This window comes from Brachyhypopomus gauderio, chromosome 13 (assembly GCF_052324685.1).
Source record: "Brachyhypopomus gauderio isolate BG-103 chromosome 13, BGAUD_0.2, whole genome shotgun sequence".
NCBI classification, from domain to species: domain Eukaryota; kingdom Metazoa; phylum Chordata; class Actinopteri; order Gymnotiformes; family Hypopomidae; genus Brachyhypopomus; species Brachyhypopomus gauderio.
The window spans coordinates 11,247,059-11,262,510 of NC_135223.1; the positions used below are offsets into that span (position 1 = coordinate 11,247,059).

General features: G+C 43.6%; 1 protein-coding gene across 2 annotated transcripts; it reads left to right on the forward strand.

Annotated features, from left to right (window-relative positions):
* The first annotated feature begins 1,740 nt into the window (after nucleotides 1–1,740).
* dbpb (D site albumin promoter binding protein b) lies at nucleotides 1,741–14,264 on the forward strand. Of its 2 annotated transcripts, none has more exons than XM_076970866.1 (5): nucleotides 1,741–2,252; nucleotides 2,556–2,799; nucleotides 6,079–6,543; nucleotides 9,220–9,473; nucleotides 10,688–14,264. In XM_076970866.1, exons 2-5 carry the CDS (start codon nucleotides 2,604–2,606, stop codon nucleotides 10,901–10,903), a joined length of 1,131 nt encoding a protein of 376 aa, XP_076826981.1. In that variant the 5' UTR covers nucleotides 1,741–2,252; nucleotides 2,556–2,603; the 3' UTR covers nucleotides 10,904–14,264. The 2 variants fall into 2 exon arrangements, with proteins under 2 accessions (XP_076826981.1, XP_076826982.1); XM_076970867.1 differs by having other exon boundaries at nucleotides 2,751–2,799.
* Nucleotides 14,265–15,452: the final 1,188 nt, after the last annotated feature.

The following is a 15,452-nucleotide window of genomic DNA, read 5'->3' on the forward strand; positions in this document are numbered from 1 at the left end:
GTGATGATGTGCCTGATGTTTGCCTCAATACCTTTTGCTCATTTTTGATTGAGTATGGATGGTGAAAATGCAGGATAGATCTGTTCCAATTTTCTACCAACAGTACAAGACATACATGTCAGACAATTCATCTACCAGAGCATCCATTCATGATATATATACATTATAACACTGAAATAAATACCTTTGGATGCTCTCTAGTATTGCAGTCTACAACTAACACACTTAAAGCTGTAGTAGTACATATTTTCTGGTGCAGTGGTAACTTGTTTAAATGCAACCGTGAACCTGAATAATATTTAAGGCTGCATTTTTTTTGTTTTACCACAGGGCGGCAGCAGGGGATTTCGCACCTTCTCTTTGCAGTTACATTAGTGGAAATTCAGTCTGCATGGCTACTTTTGTAATTTTGATGCGGTGTTGTTTACGTAAACATTTCTTCTGTTGATTAGTCCCCCAAATACAAGTTAATTCAGGAGAGAACGGATTAAATTTAATCTTTTTTTTCTTTGAGTTGGAATATGGCCCTTGTCAACCGTGAGAGGTATAATATGACTGTCACATGGATTTAACACACAGGGTGATAGAGGGTGGGGGAAAGTTGAATGTGCTTGTCGTGAACATGCAAAGAGAGTATAAATGTGTCTGTCTGCCTGTGGCGAGAAAGACATTCATCATTTGGTAGATGTAATTGACAGGTGCAATCTGTACAATTTGTACTCTGTGATTCTTGTGAAAAAACAAGTCAGAGAAGGGGTGTTATTCCACGGAATCAGTCCAAGTATAGCACGAATAGCACCTTTTACTCGTTACCTATTAAATTACTCTAGATATTGTTCCTATAAGCAGAACTGCTTATGTTATAACCTTTATATTTTATAGTAAAAATTCCATTTTACCATAAGGATTACGTTTCAGGTTTTGCAAGTATTCACAGCGTATAAGGATTTAAGTATATAAATGACGAAATGTTTACTTCCAATTTAACGCATTAATAGATTTTTGTCTTACACCTAAGGACTTCCAGTTCAACTCTGGGAAAGCCTCCATTTAAATTTACTTGGGAGACACACGCCACCATTTCTGCTACCCAGGTGCTATGTGGTCTCACGCGGCTGTAGCGAGAGGGGATATATGGGTGGGACTTCACACTGTATTTTAACCAATGCACGGATCCGAGGGGCGGTGGCCTTATTTCACTTAGCCAATTGCTACGAGGTCGACGTCAGGCCCGGTAGCTCCTGCGCGTGCTATGGCCACGTGCTTTATAAAGCGCTCCTGTGTTTTTAAGAGACAACACAACGTGCAGAGGCCTACTCTTGTCAACCCAAAACAGCCAGGCGCTCACGTTTTCAAGGGATTACCATCGAAGTGAAAAGTGCGCGCGATTGCAGCATTTTTTTTATTTAACGAATCCACGAAGACATTTTACGTGCCACTTTTAATTATTGCATATCCCACATAGTTACAGTTTAGATTTTTCGAGATCATTAAGAAAATATATCATACGCATGATCCCAGCCGATGCCATATTGATATCAAATGATCATTATCTACATTATTTTACACTCTGCACTGATATTAACGTGCGGTAAATTATTGATTAAATGGTTTTTGATCAGTTATGCGCGCCCAGCGAGTCCTCACTGCCACGAGGAGGTGTGGTATTAATATTAATCAGATAAGATCCACTGTACCAGCTCGAGCCTTCACTCGCGAGAGAGGTGACGTCACGTGACTCGCCCGGGTTCGTTCCAGCTGAGCGAGGAGCTCACGTGCTCCGGCACATACAGACAGGAGCGCGCGGAGGAGGGGGTTCACCGTGATGGGGGCAAAAAACACGGGAACGTCCAACCAATCGCACTGCGCAGCTGCAGCCGTCTCGTGTACAGTTTTCGCGTTTTGTTTTTCGTTTGTTATTTTTGGGACGATGTCGTTTTCTTTATTAAGTTCACGCGTGTCGGTGCTGTAATTTTCCTCACCTCGTCGGAATCCTCGTTCGTTGTTTTCCTGTGACTAACTTTTTTTCTTTTCTGCAATTTTTGCAACCCCTGACATACTCTATCTGACAGGCTATTCGGTCTACTGACGTACGTCGCCGAATTATTTCCATTTTCAAAGTTTGCGCTGAAGAAAACACAAATATCTGCAACTTCGGAGTAAGTGGAAGTCATTTTACCCCGTGGACTACCGCCTAATGCATACAGAATGACACTCTGTATCTGAGGTCCTGCACGTCGGGAAGCTTGAAGGTAATTCTGCTGTTGCGAGTCCCCAGTATGTCGACAGCGCTCTTCACGCAGCCTGTGTTCGGCTATAGTAGGCTATGAAAATCAATGGCACTCTTTAGCTTTAATATGGCCGAGCGTTCCTATATATTAGGCCATGTATGAACTTATGTGAAAATCTGTTGCTAATGTCGGCTGATTTTGGTAAATTCGTTTTTTTACATGTAATCTGCTAGCGATACAGTCCGTAATCTATTTTGAACTTGCATTGCAGTTGTTCTCACCGTTATGCGTCATGTGATTTATTGACGTGTGTTCATTGAGTAGTAGGGAACTCGTCAAACATTCAGCGCTCGCCACAAGTTCGGACGCTGGATGATGGCCGGCCCGCTTTCACAACTCCTTCCCCCGGACCTGCCCACTGCCGGAGCTAGCCCGCAGTTCGGGGCCACTAGCCAGGCAGGCGGCTCGCTGAGCGGTGGACACGTGAACTCCGTGGCTAACCTTAAATCCCTGTTGCAGTTCCCAATGAAGGCTGACCAGCGCTTCAAAGGCTGCTGTGAAATGAAGGGTGAGGACGCCCGTCGGCTTCACCGCTGCTTTGCAACATGAGACGTGACGTACGACGAGCCACTGTCTAACAGAAGAGTCAGTTGAAGCTTAGCAGAGCTGTGGTTTATGCTCCCTGTCCAAGACTAGTACTAGTAGTGTCATGCCTTGGGGTTTTTGTCTCATGGTCTGTCACTTGAAGGCCATTTGGAGCATTTGGCTGACCCTTTTTCTTCTTACTTGATAAAATAAAAATGAAACTAAATATAAAGCAAACAGACTTGTATAATTATCCTGCATATTAAGTAGTTATTCAACCTGAATAGGTATTCACAGGAAAAAAAACAAAAAAAACCTCAGGGTAGACAGCTAAATATTGCTCTATGAAAATAATGCAGAGCATTTCATTACATGGTGTGTTGCAAACAGAGTTGTAATGGGGCATTGGGGTATTTCAGATGGGTATGAACATGGGTGTGGAATGCTGCAGCTGAACGGGGTTTGTAGTGAGGATATGTTCAGGCCTCACACCTCAACACAGACACCTCGGTTAACACGGAGATGTCTGGAAACCACATTTAAGCTGGTGGGAAGTGACACAGACATCTTGTAAATTAGTGAAATGCATGAGATTTTTCGCTATTCCCACAAAAGGCTCAGTACACGGACTTACCTTGTTGCTAAAATGCAAATATTTTTTAAAAGATATTCAAGATCTTCATAATAAGCCCAGAAGAGCCATGGACTACATTCACACATTTAAATGCATACAACTGTAGATCACATATCTGATGAAGTAAAGCTCTGTACTTTATAGAGACATACAGCTATTATAGTGTAAAAGATAATTACTGGTGTCCTATAGTGAGAAACTCATGTTGCTTCTCAGGAGAAACCTGATTTCAGTTACTTTCTGTTCAGGTATTATAGCAACCTACTCCAAGCTCAGAGTTTGTCGGCTATTACGACTTACAAATGCATCAAATGAGCGTGAGAGCCATGTGATAGACATCCATGTACATAGCTGTCTAAATGGCCGATTGGTTGGTTAGATCTCGGCTCATTACACAAGGCTCATTCCAGTTTATGGATTGGTGAATGTTAAAGTTTTAAAAGCAGCATTAAATGTCCCTGATTGAAATTGTGCATTTGGAAACAGTGGAATATTTATGTAGGCTCAGCGTGACAAGGGTTCCTGGTTCCTGTCACTCCATGTGCAGAGCAGGGAGATCTTTAGGGCCAGGATTGGGAAGCATTGCTGTAAATAACTGATTTGGCAAAAAAGTGTGTGAACCATATGGAATGAGTTTCTGCATTCATTGCTCGTTAAAATGTCATTTGTTCATCATAATAGTCATAATCAACAAAAACAATCATGCTAAAACACACATATGGTTTTGCAGAGCAATTTGAGTTTAGAAAGAAAGAAAATATATATATATATATATATCTAAACTGCATATTGCATAGATAGATAGATAGATAGATAGATAGATAGATAGATAGATAGATAGATAGATAGATAGAGTTTGCTTATCAGATCCTCAACAAATTTCTGAAGAATCTTGCTTATGCTTATGAGTGGATACAAAAGCCTTTGTGAAAGCTTGGACGTCCAGCAGTCCACAGTCTGGCAGATAGTTTACAAATGGAAGAAATTCGGCACTGTTGCTGCTCTCCCTAGGAATGCATGACCTACAGAGATGAGTGCAAGGGCATGCTGTAGATCCCTGAGACAAGAGAATAAACCCCAGGGTGCCAGCAAAGGACCTGCAGGCATCTTGTGCGCTTAGTAATGTCTGTGTTCATATGTGTAACGCTACAAATGCACAGACCAAGAGTGGGGTGTATAACTAGGAAACCACAGAGGAAACTACTCATCTCCAGCAACAAAAAATATTGTTCAGTGTCTCAAGTTTGCTAAATGCCTCCTGGGTGCAGCACTGGAAAAATGCGCTAGTGCCTTTTGGTACATGTGTATAGAGAAACAGCAAAATGTTGCATATCAACACCAGAGTCTCATTTCTGCTGTGGAGTGAGGGGGACAGAGTAGGGCCTAGACTGCCACGCAACATCAGTAATCCAGAACACAGTCAAAATCAACAACACACTTAATCAAATGGAAGGAATGGCAGTTTGTGTCCATGCCTAAAACAAGGGTCCTAACTCGGTCCATTTGAATTGCTCAGACATGAGCTGAAGAAGACTGTAGAGAAACCCCCGAAATCTGCTTAAGCCGCAAAAGCTTTGTTTTTTCTGAGTGCTGCACTGGACTGATGAGATACTACAGAAGGCGTTTTGCTGGGGTTGCTGCCAATGAAGAAGGTTTGGCTCTTCATCCTATTTATGACAGTGAATGTTTCAGCCATTTTGTTGAGTGAAAGATTGACACTGCCAGGTGCTGTTTGTTACATTTTAATGACTTATATGATGAACAGATCACAATTTAGGAGCCGTTCATGCAGACATACATATTATTCGGAAGGGTACGCAAACCTTCTCTCACAATGGTATGTACAATGAAGTGTTGCTGTGTACAGTGAGAAAAGTTTTAGAACCATTATTTTTTTGCGTGTTGTGAAGTAAATGTGGAGAACTACTATTGTGTGTGTGTGTGTGTGTGTGTGTGTGTGTGTGTTGGTACTGTTGTGGTAGAAAGTATCTGAATGTTATCTGGAGTTATAGTGCTGTTTACAGATAGTAAAAGGTAGAAGAAGGTACAGATAGGGGTACTTTGCATTTAAATCTTGTGCATTCGGAAAGAAGAAATGTTTCCCTTTGTTAATGACTCATGTACACAACTGGTACTGCACATACATCAAACATACATCATTATTGACTAAAATACTAATGCTAAAATACATCAGTAAATCTGTAGTGAGCTGGAACGTTTACCAAAAAAGGGTGTTGAACCTGAACATATCTCTCTACATGTCTGTAGTAGTTGTGTCCCTGTACACGGCCCCATCTTTTAAGATCACAGAATCCATAGAAAATGTAGTAAGAAGTGACAGCAGGTAGGGTCATAGTTGCAATTTGAGACTAAAGACTAAAAGGACATGTGCTTCCACTTAGTGTGTCTGCTTGATTGTTTAGCTTTTTTTAGCATCCGATTCCCCGAGTGAACTACAGCTGCTAGTGTCCATCCATTCGTTTCAGTAGTACTGATTACATCTTTTCACATCGTTAGCCCTACTTATCCACAGACTGTGACTGAGGATTTCACACAGTATTGATATAATAATTTGCCACGATGCAGATTGGATGAACCTGAGGGCTAACGTGGTTCTCTCTGACTCAGATAAGGACAGGCTGGATGAAGACGAAGACCCTGGAGGACGCTGCTCCACCCGCAGTAGGACAGCCAGCGGGCTGGCCCCCGACAGCAGCGGCACGGGTGTACCTGGCTTCCCCGGTGCAAACAGCAGTGGCTTCCTGGGCCCCTCGGCGTGGGAGCGCTCTCTGCAGTGTGACGGCAGCCTCTTCCAGCTGCAGTACATGGACCTGGAGGAGTTCCTGACTGAGAACAGCATGGGTGGAGTCAGTGGAGTGGGCGGGGCCTCCAGCTCCTCCGCCGCCGCCCAAGTCCCTTCGCAGAGCTCCCAGTCCGCCGTCCCCAACCAGAGCGCCCAGTGCCCCAACACCTCTCCCCCGTCCTGCTCCTCCTCCTCACCGGTGTCGGCTCACGGCACCTCCTCGCCCACGCTGCTCGGCCTGGACGTGCACTCCTCGCAGAGCATGATGGGAGCTGCCGGCTCATTACACGGTGAGGTTGGTCATTGGTCAGAGGTTTGATAGGCCACATTGAGTGTACTAAACATACTCAATCAGGTTTCTTGTTGACTGGTGTGAATGTCAAGAGTGGTGAGACTTTAGCTCTGAGTTATAAATGAGAGCTAGTGTGTTTTTATTGTTCCTGTGGGATCCGCCAGTGGTTTCAATTCAGCTGGTAAGTATGGACACGCTTAGGAGAAAATGAGATGGCAAAATGGCATCAAAGAAATGAACTTATTTAAGGCCCAGTGTTGATACACTGGGCCTTACAGGACTAATGGTTTCATTTGGATTTTATCAGTTTCTCAGGCTGCTTCCCTCAAATGATTTAGTTCTTGGGTTACCTGTGATCTTTCCCCGATATTCAAATATACAGGAAATGGCAATAATGGGAGATACTGTGGTTCCATATACAGTGATTCTCAGTATGAATATGCTATTGGGACTGGATATTACATTGGTCTGCTCTGTCTGTAAGGGGATGTTCCTTATCACTGGATGGGAATGAACTGTCCAGCAGAGAAACAAGGTACCAGAATGATATATGGCCAGCAAATGGCCATCTGGGTTCCATTGCACATGGGAATCGCAGTGGATGTGTGTCTGCGTATGACATCAGTGAGAACTGTAGCGAACCTGAAGGGTTTAAACCACATGAGCTTTTTAATGGTGAGGATGAGGGTGCACCTAAATCGTATGTATCCGTGTCTTTTTCCAGCCGCAGGCTTTGGAATGTTAAGGGTTTTCAGGGTTTTCATGCACAGGTATTTGTGATTGCTTAGCTAGAGTGTCTGATTGTATTTCTGTAATACTGTAAACCTTACGTGGATTTTACATGTATTTCGTTATTTTACCCCGATCACTCCAAGTGGATGCCTGAATTATGACCATTTTGAAACTGAGCCCCTGGCTTGAATGGGTCCATGCAGTCACTATGAGAAGCACAATAACCTTACAGCAACCTGAACCATCCTGAAAGGATCAATTCATAAGACTTTGTAGAATGGGTGTGTGTGTGGGTGTGTGTGTAAGGCTCTTGTTTATCCTGTGTGTTATAAAGCAGTTAAGATTGGGTTGGGTTTGGAATGCAATGTACAGTACGTACACTGCTATCAGTCTTACAGGCTGACAGTGGGCCAGAGCCAGAGATAAAGAGAAAAAGAAAGAGACCGTGAGGGGAAAATGGCAACGAACAAAAGAGATGTAATAGCAACAGAGAGAATAGTACGGCAAGCCAGTGGAGACAATGAAAAGAAGGCTACATGTTGTATGTGTGTTTGTGTGTGTATGTGCATGTGTGTCTAGGCACGAGTGTGTTTGTAGTCCTGTCTTTTTAAAATTTCCTCTTTTCACACACTCGGTCCGTGTGCAGGAGCTCCATCACGTGTCGAGGACAAGTGGAGCAGAGTGAGGGAAAGGGGGCGGGGAGAGGGCGTGGAGGGGGCGGGGAGGGGGCGGGACACAGCAGGAGTGGGGGCTGGAGGTCTGTGCGCATGTGCACGATCACTGGAGCGTAAAGGAGACAAATTGAGAAGCAGCATCTTGTGAATTACTGTTCTTCTTATTAAATGTTTGTTAACCTTTTTAGAGATTACATGTAGTGTAGATTAATTCTTCCCAGCCCTATCTTTTCAATCTGCGGTTTTGTGCTCTGGCATTCAAATCAGTTTTGTCCTTTTCATCTTTTAGATATTTTTAATTATTTATTGTTTCCACAGTTCCTTTTGGATGAATGACCTACTGATACTAGATCTAAAAGACGATCACACAAAGTAGCAGCGTGGTTATAATGGTAGTGAATCAATTTAAACAATATAATCAAGATGCCAGTACAGTTTAAGACATCTGTGGGCCCTTGCAAATAAATGAGGTTTAATTAAAGCATAATAGATCCTTTTGCTACCATCTAAGTGCTAATGTTAGAGTATGCTTGTTGTGGGTGTAGGTGTGTGGGTGAGAGAGAGGGTGAGAGGGACAAATATTTGAGTGTGTATTTACAGTGTTAATGTGTGAGGCCTGTTCTTATTGTAAGACAAGATTTTTACCACAGATATTTGAAAAATTACCACAGATATTCGAAGATATGCATATCAGCTAATAGTGGATGTGTTCTGTGCCATTCTGTAAAGTCTGATATGAAGAGGTGGAGTTATGTAAGTTTTACCCTCTAGCAGGTTGATTTTTTCATTGTTCATCCAGCAGTTGTTGAATAGAAAATCCCTGGAGAGGTCTGGAAACATTTCAGTAAGGCCTTTGCACTCAGAGCTCAGTTATCGTTTCTGGATTTGTGTAGGTTTCTTGCTGTTCCCTTTTCATGTGAAATTTAAATATGAAGTCTTAAGATATTTTTGTAGCATATGTAGAGCAGCAGTTATTGTATAATTGAAGTTATGGGCTTCATATTTTGCCGTTTTTTACCAGTTGGTTCCCCCTGGTGGGACTTTGGAGAACTGCAACGATAAACTTGAGCAACTGGTTCACAGAGAGAAATGACATTTTAGAGGGGGACACTATTTTTTGGGTGCGTGAGGGATGTGAAGCAGTCTGATCTACTGGATCAGGCTGTAAACATCTTTAGCTTCACAGGAAACTCACAAAACGATCATAGACGTGCAGCATCTGAGGAGCAAGTGTCTCTGACCCGCGTGCTCCCTCCTCCCCTCCTCAGGCACTCCTCAGGGCGGCCTGGAGCCGACGCCCTCGCCCTCCTCCACCTCCTGCCCGCCGCTCGCCGCCCCGCCCGGACCCGCCGGCGCCGACATGCTGGCGGCCTTCGACCCCGACCCCCCCGACGTGGCCCTGCCGAGCGTCCCGGGCCGGGAAGCATTCGACCCACGACGCCTCCGCTTTGGCGACGGCGAGCTCCGACCGCAGCCAATGGTGAAAAAGGCCCGCAAGACACTGGTGCCCGAAAGCCTGAAGGTACTTGCACTCCGAGCAGTGAGTGAGCCCTGACACCTCAGCACCGTGACTCTCACCTCCACCACACACAGCTGTGGTGGTGTGCAAGCGTGCCTGCGTTAACCGCAAATAAAGTTCATATTTATTTTACAAATTCCCAGCTAACCACTGCCATTCTGTGTTTTTGTTAGCTCGCTAAGCTATAATTACAGCACACAAGTCCCGGCGGGTTTGAGTAAGCCATCCTCTCAGATTCACCTACTGTTTAAGCAGTACTGCTGCGCAGACACGGCTGGGTGATTTACTTCCCGTGATATGTTGATTCTGTTAACTCTGCTGTGAAAGGTGGAACATTCACCCTGTGTGCAGAGTGTCGTTACAGAGGTGTGTGTTAGGTCACCAGTCACCTTGTTGCTGCGTGTCACCTTATCTTTGCATTTCAGGACACTGAACGCACACTGAATGCACCTCGCATTCGTCCTGAAAAACAGCTGGATTGAAAAGTAGTTTTCCCAGTGATTCTTATTCATATTATGAAACTGATGAAACTTCTATTATACTGACACCTAGTGGTCTGGATGTTTAAACATGGCCACCTCCAGTTGGTCCTCCGCTCTCGGGAGCATAAACTGGGAACTACAAAGGAAATGAGATTCTTCATCTCATGTGAGCTGCACTTTATAGAAAAAAATGCTAAACTAATAAACAATCACCTTTTTAAACAGTGTTTGTTACTCTATGGTGGTCAAATGGCATATTGCTCCTTTAGAGCATCAGCTCTGGAAACGTAATACCCTGTGTTAGTCAGCGTGAGGGTCCCGGCCCCATGGCTGTGGGGCTTTTGAAGTGGAGCCGTGTGATGGATCTGGGTGGCGGGGGGGGCGGGGGACCCTCCTCTGGTCTGGCGGTATGGTGTGTTACTGTGGCTCACCGCGCCTCCAAACCACAGCAGAGCTCTGAGGAGATGTGGCTTTAACACTCTTTTTTCTAGCTGTGAGCTTTCTAACTGCGACTCTTCGCCTACTGCTGTACTGTAAAATACCTCAGATCGAGGAGCTTAGCGCCTGTTGAAAACACCTCAAGGTGAAGAGCTTAGTGCAGGTTAAAGTTTCTACGTCACGTATTCCTGTCAGCAACTGCAGCCACCTCCATAATCTTTCTCTTCTCTTCTTTGTGTCAGCGTCTCTTCCTCCATACGCACGTCTCTCACCGTCCGTCTCTCTCTCTCCCTCCAGGATGAGAAATACTGGAGCCGGCGCTCCAAGAACAACGAAGCGGCGAAGCGCTCGCGGGACGCCCGGCGGATGAAGGAGAACCAGATCTCGGTGCGCGCCGCCTTCCTGGAGCGGGAGAACGCCGCGCTGCGTCAGGAGGTGGCCGACATGCGCAAGGAGCTCGGACGCTGCCGAAACATCCTGCACAAGTACGAGAGTCGCCACGGCGACCCGTGAGGAAGAGGAGGCCGCGAGGAGGAAGGGGTTGGGGGGTGGGGGGGGAGGACGTGCAGGCAGCCAGACGCACAGAAGGACGATCTTCACGAGCCCATACACTTGGAGAGAGATAGATATATATATATATATATATATATATATATATATATATATATATATATATATAGAGAGAGAGAGATAAACGAGAGAAGGGAACAGAGAGAGGAACGCAGGGACATGGACGCAAAGGCCTGTTTTTACCTCCCAGAGTGAACGAGACCATTTCAGCTCCTGATAAGAAATCAAATGTTGGCTTGAGGTGACATGTTTTTGATAATGGAGAAAATTGTATATTTTTATATGAAAAGACCTGATATTTTCTATATTAAAGGCAGGGCCGTTAGAGAAATAGAGGCATCGCGTATAAGTACGGCAGGAACCTAGAGTTGTATTAAACTGGTATGTGAAATGCCATCAGCACTTACTGGGGGCTGGAGATTCAGGGAGAGGTGGAATACTGGAGCTAGGAGTTTGGATTTGAGGAATCTTGGAGGAGAGGAAAAATGTGGAGAATAAGAGGAGATAAAAAAGGATTTGTTGAAGCACTTAATTTGTCATTTAGCTGTGTATACAGTAAAAGGAGGCCAAGCCAGAGAACTTGAAGAGAGTTCCCACAGGGAGAAGCAGGACCAGGTTTCTGTTCATTTTCAGGAGGGCAGGCTTTTGAATTCTAACTAGTTTGTGGTCAGTAGTTCCAAAAGGGAGGGAGTGGTTTTGAATTTTGGCTTTTTTATGTAGTAGTTGTAATGGGGGAAGGAGAGAGAGAACAAGATGGATTATGATATTTAAGATTTGCTCTTTCATGCATGAGCCACTTTCCTTATTTCTTTCAATCATGGTTGTGTTTCGTGCTGACGTTCAGATGAGTCTTGGTTGCACATGTGCTCACGTCCCTTTCCTTCCTGGTACTGGGACACGGGCATCTTGTTTCAGCCTCTCTCTCACAAAGCTTAACACTACAGTAGACATCCAGGCTGTTCCTGCAGTCACCATAGCTGGGGGCACCAGTATTTAAACCCCTGGTGTACTTGAACCCTCTGCAGAAACTTGTGCAAAGCATTTATCTACTACATCATTACAACCCAGAATTACCCTTACCTGGTTGTATAGGATTTACTGTCTGTATTGTACACAGGTATATGACGTATTTTTAAAAACAGGTTTGCATGTGGACATTTTAGAATGCTTTCACAGGTGTTCCCGGACTTCCTGTACCCATTTGACTGGGATGCTGCTGGGGTTTGTGACTGACTAGTTAGTCCTGCAGCCCCAGTGGCTAATGAGTCTCAGTGATGCCCAGCCGTTCCAGTGCTGGCCTCCCCGTTCTGGCGAGGCCTGGTGCATAGCACTCGACATCGGACGCCTCTAATCTTTTCACTTCTGCTCCACGTGTTTCTTTCTTCAAAAAGCATTTTTAGATATTTAAATTCTTATTGATCTATGATGTTAGTGCTAGTACTTTTAATATTATAACACTTTTGTTCTTGCTTTGACTGTTTTTCTTTCTAAAGCTTCTATGAGGTGATAGTGTGAGAGAACACAGCTTGCTTGTGCAGATTTCAGGACACTTCCTCTTTGAGAGCTCTCACCTGACAGCACCAGCTGGACAGGAAGTGTTGCCATGGAAGCCAGGTGGATTTGTGCTAAAGAACCTTTGAGAAAAATACACAATGATCTGTTGCCAGTGGTGACCAGAAACTATGGAGGAACTGAACCACATTTTTTAAATTACTGTTTCCAGATGACCATACAAATACGCTTACACATTCCACTCATTGTTTAACTTCTTTTATTTTGGTTTTTATTTGTTTGTTTGTTTTGTGCGGGGTTTTTTTTTTTTTTGGTGGATCTAGGTGTTTGAGCACTGCGATATTTTTGCTCAGTGCCAACTGATTTCTCACTAATGACAATACAATCCCCAGCTGGATTTTGGGTAATGTAGTTCTTATTTTCCACCCTTTCACTGTAAGGATGGTTATCAGCATCTTGTATTGTGACTCCTTTTCTCTGAATTCCAACTACCCTAATAAATCAGTGACCACACTGCTCCTAGCCAAAATGTTGGAGGGGAATATAGTCCTTTATCTGAAAACACAAATGAAAAATGTATTATTTACCAAACGTAAAATCTGTTTGATTTATTTGTCTAGGTGTATCATATTTGCCACATACATAAATGTCCATTATGATAAATGTAACAAAATTTCGTCTTGCGTCATGTGCCTTGTCTCATGCTAAAACTCTCACCTCTCACTGATTTCACTGAATGGTGATCAGTTGTTCTCTACAAACCAAAATGTGCATTTTAACACATTTAACATATTATTGAATGTATTTCACATTCATTTAGCCAATCAATGCGATTACAGAACTTAAGTCAGAGAATACACACCCCAAGGTGTGTATTGATCTGCTGGTGGTGTAATGCTTAGACTTACTGTTAGAACTGGGGAGAATATTCAATGCCATTTTATCCCAACAAGCTGTGTTTCTGTTTTACTTTTGGAAGCAACTGTCCTGTAGCAGCACCTGTAACTGATAAGAATCACAGTAAGGGTATTCGGGTCTTTTGCATGCCAGTTATTCCTTTCAACGTTGTTGTGACGGAGGATTTCAACGACAGACCCATTTCTAGGTTTTGTCAGTTAGGTTTAGTTTGATGTTTAGCACAAACATCAGTGGTGCGATGAGGATAGCGACATTCTTCTGTGCAGATTTAAGGGCATTTACTGGCATGGAGGGAAGGTCTTGGTGACCCGATGATGCAATCAACCAAGAACCTCCCGCTCTTGTGCTCTCACTGTGATCGTGTAATCGTTCTTGGCATCTTGACTAATTTTCTTCCTTGTGCGTGAGGACAAAGGGCACGTGCATCGCTCTGTCAGAAGACCCAACACATCTCCGCTCATTTAAAGCTTCTTAATTACACCCAATAATACTGGAGATGGGCATTTTCAGGCAATATTTTTTATAGCTCGTGTCAGTTTTATAATGGCCAGTGACTGTATCATTTCATCTGTGTGTTTTCTGACCTTCTTCATTTAGACAGCTGAGTAAGGCAATGTGACATATGTGTCACCTCATATTTATACACCACTGAAACAGGAAGTGGATGACTGAGTTCCTAAAGGCTCACGTGGTAAATCTGTATCTGTGTGAGGTCTGTAAGTGTGAAGCTACTGATATTACATCCTTTTCTTTATATAATTCTCATTCTTTTATTTTGCTATCAGTGTTACCTAAATTTGGTCTTTCTTATTATTCCTCCATTATTATTGTATTTTGAAGACAAGTTCAAACTGATAAACAACAATGACCTTTTCATGATCTTTTTCATCATTTTTGCTAAATTCCAGTAATTCCAGAGAGCAGTGTTTTCCCCTTAGCTTGGTCATTTGTCATACATAACCCAGGGGAGACATAGCTGGACAGATAGCAATACTTTCTAATGGGCAGGGGCCAAATTCACAATCACAGACTGCAAATAAACTACATAAGTGACATAATGACATTTACATTGGGCAGTAAAGCTGCATTTCTCCAAAATCACAACCATTTTCAACATTAACCATATTCAAATTAAAACATTTGAATTAAAAATGTGTCTCTCATGTAATTTAATCTACTGTGGGGGAATGACTAGTGACTAAGGTGATTATTGTAGAGGTGCTCTGTCACACAGCAAAATAGATTTAACAATAAAGGATATTACAAGCAAATATACACTCACTGGCCACTTTTTTAGGTACACCTGTCCAACTAATCATTAACGCAAATATGGAATCAGCCAATCACATGGCAACTACTCAATGCATTTAGGCATGTAGACCTTTCCAAGACGATCTGCTGCAGTTCAAACTGAACAGCAGAATGGGGAAGAACGGTGATTTAAGTGACTTTGAACATGGCATGGTTGATGGTGCCAGACGGGCTTGTCTGAGTATTTCAGAAACTGCTGATCTACTGGGATATTCATGCACAACCATCTCTAGTGTTTACAGAGAATGGTCTGAAAAAGAGAAAATATCCAGTGAGCGGCGGTTCTGTGGACGCTAATGCTTTGTTGATGCCAGAGGTCAGAGGAGAATGCCCAGACTGGTTCGAGCTGATGGAGCGGCAACAGTAACTCAAATAAACAGTCATTACAACCGAGGCCCATTTGGGCCCATTAGTACCAATTCGACATTGTGTCAACGCCACAGCCTACCTTAGAATTGTTGCTAACCATGTCCATCCCTTTATGACCACAGTGTACCCATCTTCTGATGGCTACTTCCAGCAGGATAAGGCGCTATGTCATAAAGTGTGAATCATCTCAGACTGGTTTCTTGAACACGGCAATGAGTTCACTGTACTCGAATGGCCTCCACTGTCACCAGATTCAGAAAGAGAGGGGAAGAGTCTGTGGGTGTCTCGGAGGGTGTGACGTTCATCTAAAAGAGTGAGAAAGAAGACCATGAAGCTTGTCAACACTGTTTAGGAGATTGTTAAACTGTGCACCTACATGTAT

Bases quoted from the DNA above. Each gene is read 5' to 3' on its own strand.
- dbpb (XM_076970866.1), top strand. From the start codon at position 2,604: ATGATGGCCGGCCCGCTTTCACAACTCCTTCCCCCGGACCTGCCCACT. The intron at 2,800-6,078 runs GTGAGGACGCCC...TCTCTGACTCAG, and splicing joins AGGCTGCTGTGAAATGAAGG to ATAAGGACAGGCTGGATGAA. The intron at 6,544-9,219 runs GTGAGGTTGGTC...TCCCCTCCTCAG, and splicing joins AGCTGCCGGCTCATTACACG to GCACTCCTCAGGGCGGCCTG.